This window comes from Centruroides vittatus, unplaced genomic scaffold, assembly GCF_030686945.1.
Source record: "Centruroides vittatus isolate TY-2023 unplaced genomic scaffold, ASM3068694v2 contig_885, whole genome shotgun sequence".
In the NCBI taxonomy this organism is placed as follows: domain Eukaryota; kingdom Metazoa; phylum Arthropoda; class Arachnida; order Scorpiones; family Buthidae; genus Centruroides; species Centruroides vittatus.
The window spans coordinates 636,230-645,312 of NW_027122577.1; the positions used below are offsets into that span (position 1 = coordinate 636,230).

General features: G+C 30.9%; 1 protein-coding gene across 2 annotated transcripts in view; it reads left to right on the forward strand.

The window, feature by feature from the left end:
• Positions 1–8,539, forward strand: part of lic (dual specificity mitogen-activated protein kinase kinase lic) — a 33,897-nt gene extending 25,358 nt beyond the window's left edge. For both annotated transcript variants that reach the window (XM_067280585.1, XM_067280586.1), the window contains exons 8-10: positions 2,205–2,282; positions 2,425–2,564; positions 7,899–8,539. In XM_067280585.1, coding sequence (XP_067136686.1) covers positions 2,205–2,282; positions 2,425–2,564; positions 7,899–8,067 — 387 coding nt within the window. In that variant the 3' untranslated portion in view covers positions 8,068–8,539. The remainder of the gene's footprint in view (positions 1–2,204; positions 2,283–2,424; positions 2,565–7,898) is intronic.
• Positions 8,540–9,083: the final 544 nt, after the last annotated feature.

Sequence of the window (9,083 nt, forward strand, 5' to 3'; positions counted from 1 at the left end):
GAATAATAACTTAGTAATCAGTTGCAATAAAACAAACACATTATAATTATTAATACATCAAATGATATATACCTTCTAAAGTATATTGGGTTGAGTCATATAAATAAGTTCCGTTAGCAAGTAAGTGTAAATGACTGTCAAATACTTGCCAGATGTTGTGTTGCTTCAACTGAGTTTTATTAGTGGCTATTAGCAAATAGTCTATAAATGTAAATTTTAACACTGAAGTGTCAATAATGTAATAAAAAATTATTTTTGAATTCATTTAAAATGGAACATTTGAAAGTGCATGTACGCCATATCATGTTGTGGGAGTTTAAACTCGGCAATAACGCTACAGAAACAGCAAAAAAGATTTGCAATGTCTATGGCAGTGGTGTAATTTCAGACAGAGCAGTTCGAAAGTGGTTTACAAAATTTCGTTCTGGTGATTTCTCCTTAAAAGATGAAGAAAGACCAGGCCGCTCCTCAGACTTTGACGACGACGTTTTAAAGGTCCTGATTGAGCAGAATCCACGGCAAATGACGAGGGAGTTAGCAGAGAAACTGCACACATCCCAATCAACCATCAATCGTCACCTCCAAAAACTAGGAAAAGCAAGCAAGCTGGGAGTTTGGGTTCCACATAACCTCAGTGAATGGAATAAAGCTGACAGAAGGTCGATAGCTGCTACCTTGCTTTCTTGGCAAAAAAGGAATCTTTTTTGGCTAAAATTGTTACGGCAGATGAAAAGTGGATCACATACAAAAATGTTATTCAAAAAAGACAATGGGTTGACAAAAATTATCAGCCACAACCAGACCCTAAGCCCAGTGTGCATGGAAGGAAAATTTTGTTGTGTATGGTGGGATTGTCAAGGAATTATCCATTTTGAGTTGTTGCCACGCAATGAAACTGTTACTGCAAATGTATACATACAACAGTTAGAGCAACTTTGGCTAAAACTTCATGAAAAGCATCCTGCACTTGTTAACAGAAAAAAGATTATCTTATTGCATGACAATGCAAGGCCACACACAACGAAGATTACGCAAGAAAAAATTTTGGAGTTTGGCTGGTCTGTTTTGCCTCATTCACCATATTCACCGGACCTGGCACCAACAGATTTCCATTTTTTTTCGGGCACTGCAGAATGCTTTACAAGGGCAATGCTTCCAAAATGATGACCAAGTTCAGAAGTTCATCCAGGAGTTTTTTTATTCGAAACCACCAGAATTTTATGCAAGGGGAATTGACAAGTTGCCCGAAAAATGGCAAGAAGTCATTAATAATGATGGTGAATATGTGTTAGATTAAAGTCTATTTTTGTACATTTTATTGGCAAATAAATTTCAGTTTAGAAAACAGAACTTATTTATGACTCAACCTAATATATTGTCTGCTATTGCATACTTATAAAAGAAAAATAAATGTAGTCAGTTCTGCTTAATTGGGAATATCAGGACATGACTAATTTGTCCCAATAAAGTGGCTGTTGCAATAAAGAGAATTTTAAGGGAACAAACAAAATTTTAAATGAAAAGTGGGCAATAAAGACAAAAACCACTTATTGAAAAATATAATTAATATTCAGTATTATGTACCATACATATATGTATGGTACATATTTGTAAATAAATTTAAGTTGAAAAATAACATATTTTAATATAATCATTAAACAAAACAAAAAATTATATTTGCCAAAATTTGTTTAGCATTTCTTGAATGCATTTTCTTTATACTTTGCATATGGATAAAATATTGTCTTAGTTCAAGAATAAAATTTTCTGACTTCCAAATTTGCAGAGCTTCACTCAACAATAATTCTCACATCACACAAGTAATTCTTCTCATTGTTTTTCTTTTTAGGGTAGTTTTGTTCATGAGGGTGACTATCAATAGTTTCTTTATTGGATTTGTTAATGTATTGTAGAAATGAAATAATATACAGTTGATGAATATTGAGTTTCTGCATAAATTTCAGGCTGTAAAAAAATTGAATGATTGGAAAATAATCGGTTATCCATGCAAACATAAAATTACAAATAACTTATTACTGTCACCGAATATTAAAAAATTAAAAGAAATTGAAGTTTTCAATTATTAAAATTCAATTAGATATATTGCATGTAAAAAAGTTTTTAGATTGATATTAAATGCTATTATATTTTAAAATAATTTATATACATTTTTTAAAAAACGTCTTATTTTTATTTTCTTTTAGCCGGAAAGAATTAACCCAGAAAGAAATGCTCAAGGTTATGATATCAGATCAGATGTTTGGAGCTTAGGAATTACACTAGTATGTAATTTATTAATATTTTAGTTTAAATTATTTAATAAAAATTATTTTTATGGTAATGCTGTAGCAATTGTTTAATTTGGAATAACTTTTATTAATAAAGCTGTAGTGTTTATTAATTTTTAAAAATTACTTTAAATAGATAGAATTAGCTTCAGGTAATTTTCCTTATGACACATGGAAGACACCATTTGAACAATTAAAACAAGTTGTGAAAGATGATCCTCCTAGACTTGCCCCAGGGATATTTTCTTCAGAATTTGAAGATTTTATTTGTCAGTGGTAAGCTTCATTTATGATAACTTATATAATTGCTTAAAAAGTTGTTTTTCAAAAGTCTAGTGAATGCTAATGATAAATTAAATTTTGCTTTCCAAATTGTTGAGATGGTTTTAAGTGGCTCCGTGGCTTAAGGTTTGATTCTCTGTTTTCTGCCCAGCATTAAAGTTAATTCATCTTTTATATCTACAAATGTTTGCACCATCATAATAAAAGCAGTTCTTTGATACTGCTTGTTAAGGTAACCAACTATTTTATTTACAAAAAGTTTTATCTTCAGTTTTACAGCTTGTTCCAATGAACATTCAAAGTTATACTTGTATTATTTAAAATCAAAAGAATTGAATAAAATAATTTTAAACTTTAAGAAATTTTTAAAACTAAAACTTAAAAATCTTTTAATACCATATCACAAATTGTCAGCAACATTTATGATACGATTGCCAATCTTGTAAAAATTACTTATTTAACAATTGTGCTAAGATTTGTGGATTTGAAAGTTGAAATTTCTGTTTTCTACCCAAGATTGCAGCTAACTATCAAGTAAATTTGCTTAGGTTAGAAAAACAATACAAATGTAAAATTAATAGTGTTTCTGATTAGCATCTTTAGAATTTCACTGCCTAATAACTGTAAAAATTTCAACCCTTAAATTATGAGAATTTTTTTCAACAATTTTTTTAGTGTCAAGGTCAAGTTAGCATAAAGATGAATGTCCTCTTTTATTTTTGCTATCACTGAAGTAAAATTAAAGGCAATACAAGGTCTGTTCAAAAAATAACCAAATTTTTTGAATTGGGAAAAAAATGAAGTGTCCTAGTGTCATGAAGTTGACAACACTATGTTCTTGATACACTCAAACCTGTTTTTGTGCAGTCTTTTTTAGTGCGATTTTTTATTTGTGTGATTTTTTTGTGCGCGGTATATGAATTTCAATCAAATTGGTATAATTGCACAAAACACATTGCACGTATAAAAAAATTGCACAAAAAAAGACCGCACAAAAACAGCTTTGAGTGTAATCTATCAAGTAAGCTGCTTTTTTCGGATTGTTGATATCTCATTTCATTCCTGCGTTATTGTTGTTTGAATGAAAGGTATTTCAGTGTTTGTTGCGATTTTTGCAATGTGCAATTTACGGGAGCAATGATGCAACATGAAGTTTAGTGTGAAACTGGGGAAAACTTTTACGGAAACATTTCAACTTTTGAATCAAGCTTATGGAGGCGATGCTCTAGGTTGTATGCAGTGTTACGAATGGTTTACCTGATTAAAGTGGTCGTCAATTTGTTGAAGATGACCTTCAACCAGGAAAGCCTTTGACCTCAAATGATGACACTCATGATATTATAAAGCACTCAGCAAATCATTATAGATATACGTACTTAACACCTTACACTTGCCGAGAAAAATATATTTATTTGCAACAAACACGCAAACGTTTTCAGCCTGATTCACAGGCCATCTTCAGGCTTGGAATACATTTGAAATTAAAATTCCATCCATGGAATACAAAAATTCAAATTCAAAATTAAATAAGGTACAATCAAAATAAAATATTGAATAACTAACATAAAGCAAAAAATAACAAAAAATATATAAAAATGTAACAAATGAATACGTAAGCATTAATAAATGCAAATTTCTAAGACATACAATAAAACCACTATATTGATTGGTTAGAGCCCTTATTAAACTTCTTAACCATAAACTTCCATGCAGAGGGAAGACTATCTGCGTCCCTCGCATTAAGACAGCCTTCTTGTAATCTACTTCTAAAAATCTGCAACTTTTCCGCTGTCAAGGCTAATGATGGAGACGATAAAGGATTTATGATGGCCGCCTGATTCCATTTGACCGTAGCTCCTGGCGCTTGCGCCATTTGGGACAAAACTGTTGCATTAGACCCCTTTCTGATATCATAACCATGCTCCTTGATTCTAATTCCTAAACTTCTAGTGGTTACTCCGATGTAATCTTTTTTAACGCCTAATTGCATGTTTTCATACGGAATTTTATAAACTCCTGCTTTCTCTTCTGCCTTTATAACATCTTTATCATTCCTGAGGATTTTGTATAAAATTCCGTATGAAAACATGCAATTAGGCGTTAAAAAAGATTACATCGGAGTAACCACTAGAAGTTTAGGAATTAGAATCAAGGAGCATGGTTATGATATCAGAAAGGGGTCTAATGCAACAGTTTTGTCCCAAATGGCGCAAGCGCCAGGAGCTACGGTCAAATGGAATCAGGCGGCCATCATAAATCCTTTATCGTCTCCATCATTAGCCTTGACAGCGGAAAAGTTGCAGATTTTTAGAAGTAGATTACAAGAAGGCTGTCTTAATGCGAGGGACGCAGATAGTCTTCCCTCTGCATGGAAGTTTATGGTTAAGAAGTTTAATAACGGCTCTAACCAATCAATATAGTGGTTTTATTGTATGTCTTAGAAATTTGCATTTATTAATGCTTACGTATTCATTTGTTACATTTTTATATATTTTTTGTTATTTTTTGCTTTATGTTAGTTATTCAATATTTTATTTTGATTGTACCTTATTTAATTTTGAATTTGAATTTTTGTATTCCATGGATGGAATTTTAATTTCAAATGTATTCCAAGCCTGAAGATGGCCTGTGAATCAGGCTGAAAACGTTTGCGTGTTTGTTGCAAATAAATATATTTTTCTCGGCAAGTGTAAGGTGTTAAGTACGTATATCTATGATGACACTCATGTTCAGAAAATTGGAGTTGTACACTATGGATTTTTGCCTCAAAGTTAAACAGTCAACCATCAATACTAAGCAGGTGTTTTGAAACAATTGTGTGAAAAAATTTGCAAAGAGAGGCCAGAGTTATGGGGAGACAACTTATGGTTTCTTTATCATGACAATGTGCCTGCTCTCTCAGCCTTATCAATTTACCAGTTTTGTGCCAAAAATGAAATGTCTTTCCCAGTCTCCCTACTCATCAGACCTGGTTCCTTGCAATTTTTTCTTGTTTCCAAAATTAAAATCGGTGCTGAAAGGAAGCCATTTTGACACAATTGAAAACAAATTTGTCACAAGCATTGAAGGACAGTCCAAAACAAGCTTACCAGGACTGCTTTGCAAAGTGGAAACACTGCTGGGATAAGGTTGTGAATAGGGGAGGACTTTGAAGGGGTCAAGGACCAATAATCTGTAACTTGAAGAATAAAAATTAAAAAAAAAAAGTTTGGTTATTTTTTTAACAGACCTTGTATTAATATTATTTTATGCAACTTGCAAGCAAAACTCAGACTGGACCATTAATAAGCAAATTCTTTGATACAATAGGAAAACTTGTTGTTGAATTTTCTTTATAAAACAATAAAATTGACTCTTTGAGATGGAATTAAATATTTTCATTGGATCAAGATCCAATGAAAATATTTAATCAAATCAATGAAATCACAATCAAGATCCAATGAAATTATTATTAATCAAATTCTTGAATGCAAATTATTTAAAATCAGATTTTATTACACTTTTACTTTTTCTCAAATAGTCAATTGATATGGAGTCTTACATATTGTCAATGTCAATTATAAACAAACTTGGTTTATTTGCATTTTACCATTTTAAATTTATACAGTATCTTTATAGTTAGTTTGAATTGCCAATTGTTTGTTTTTGAACTTGTGTAAGAAATGTTCCTTAAAATTTTCTCTTTACAAACATTATTTTTATCATCATTTCAACTCAAGAAGAACTTTTATTGAACATTTTTCAAATTGACATGACACTTAAAATTAACCTTGAAATTTTCAGTATGATTTTATAATTTCTTTGTATAAATAAAATATACACACTTCACACCAGTAATCAGATAAACATAAATGATACTGTCTTTTGACATTAAGATTCTTCTATTATGACAAAATTAGCAAGTACTTCAGTATTGCAGTGATGTCTTCTTCAATAATTTTATAAATCAGGCCTGGCCAACCCGCGGCCTGTCACGTTAAATTGTGTGGCCTGCTAAGCGATATTATGTATCTATTAAAACTTTTGTTTCCCGTTATGTGTATACCAAAACAATTAAATAAATGAAAATTTGCATGTGTCATTGTTATAATGCTCGAGTGCGAGTACGAACTCTTGGTATAACAATAAAATCTTATTCATTTTGTATTTGTTTTTACTTTTTTAAAAGTATGTTTGCCTAAATTGTGGTCCACCGTAATGTTACGTGTGATCAAAGTGGCCCACAAAACAATTTGGGTTGGCCAGGCCTGGTATAGATGATAATGTCAGTATTAGAGAAGATGTAAATGTAATATTTGAAAATACTTGCTACTTCTATTATTTCTCTAATATTATAACATTATAAGTAGAGGGTGTCCCATAAATTTGTAAATAGTTTAAAAATTCATAAAAGTTGAAAGAATTGGTATATTTGAATGCGGTTTGCATAAAAGTTATTCTCATAAAGGAGGATTTTTTTGGGTAGAGAAAAAGAAAATAGTTCAAATTTTTGTTGATAGAGGGTGCCAACACAAGAAAATTACGTTTATTTGCATGCAGGCAAATGTTTACACTTACACGCATATCACAGCACTAGAGAACTCGTTCTGTGTGTCCGCCATCACCACAAATGACAGTTTGCAAGTGATGGTGCAGTGGTTGCAACTTGTATGGGTGCAATTGTAACACACCATGCAGGATGCAAAATACCAATGTCTTTGGTATTCCAGTTATTTGTGCCAGTTCTCGTGCGCTACTTACTGTTCCCTCAGAGTCTCCATTTGCAAAGCCACATCAGAAGCCACCTCTGATAAACATGGTGCACCACTGCGTGGACAATTACTCAAACTTCCCGTTTCTTCAAAACGTCGTACTAGGGAAACCAATCCAGTAAGAGTGATTGGACCTGAACCTTTCTTCATTCTCTTCTGTGTCTTAAACCTTCATAAAGTTTCAGCTGGTGATTTGTGGCTGAGATGAAACGACTTCACCAATAGTAATTTATCCACCGACGTCAACATCATAATGAAACCGTATGTCAGCGCCAGTAACAGAAAAATTCAGAAATGAGCTGTTAATCGTACACCCTGCATTTTATAAGACTCGGATTGCACAATTCCAGTGATTTTCTTGCATTCGGCACCCTCTTTCGACAAAAGTTTGAACTATTTTCTTTTTCTCTACCCAAAAATCCCCTCTACACGAGAATAACTTTTACACAAACTGCATTCAAATATACAATTCTTTCAACTTTTATGAAATTTTAAACTATTTACAAATTTATGGGACACCCTGTATATGTAATTATAATCCTGTTTGTTACATCTAAATGATTATTTTATTCGATAGCCTACAGAAGGACTGTTCAAACCGTCCAAATTACGTTCAGTTGTTACAGCATCCTTTTATCGTTCGTCATGCAGAGATGTTAACAGACATCAGCTCATATATATCTCGCATATTAGACGATTCAGGAGATGCAATAGATGGTAATTCTGCTAATACAGTTTCACAATGACCACATCTGTATATTAATACGAAGAAAAATTGTATATATACCGAATCTATTCATTAAATTGCATTAAGTCGCAGGTTTAATTGCCAATTACGTTCAGCTGCTCGTTTGTCGAGAACAAATTTCTTTAAATTGTTTTTCTTACTATATCAAAAAAAGAAGCAGTTATTGTTATATTTAATTGTAAAATTTTATATTACGAAAAGGATTTATATCAAAAGCAACTGCGCGCTCCGAATTGATACTTAATTATCGGTACGACATTTTGATTAAAGTGAGTGCATAAGTTGAATCATTTTAAAATCCGTTAAATAAGTAATTTGCTTCTAATAGGAATGATCATGTCAGAAAAATGTAATAATTTTAAAATTATTTGGCATTCATATTGATGAATGTTTTAATGCAATTTTAGATTTTTTTTTTGGAATGAATAGTTTAATAGAGCCTAAATGTATAATTAAAAATTATTTCAAATATATGTTACTTGATTCTACAAAAAAATATATTCAATATATCATTTTGCTATCTGATTATATTGCTTTTTTTATAAATATATCTGTTATATTGTACATACTACAAAATTTAAGTTGATTTTAAATCTGTAGTTATGCAATTAATGTAAGTAAATCCAATAAGAATTGTTTTAACAATTGTGATTTATTTTTTTTCTTTCTTAATAATAATATACATGTTTATCTTAGAAAAATAATTATTATTTCTTCGTAAATTTTTAATTGCATAAATATATATATATAGAAAACTTAATCATTTCAAATTATATGATTGAAATTCGTTAGCAAAAAATGCTAATAAAAATTGAAATTACTATACATTTTATAATAATGCTTGTTTTAATCAACAAACTGTCATAGAAATATACAATTGGTTTTATTGCTAAAATAATACTGCATTATTTTATGTCAACAAATTAGGAGAATGATAATTATGCAAAAAATAGTTAATGTCAAGTATAAACACAATTAAGCAACGAAGCTGGACTATTCACAAGTACGGTCCGG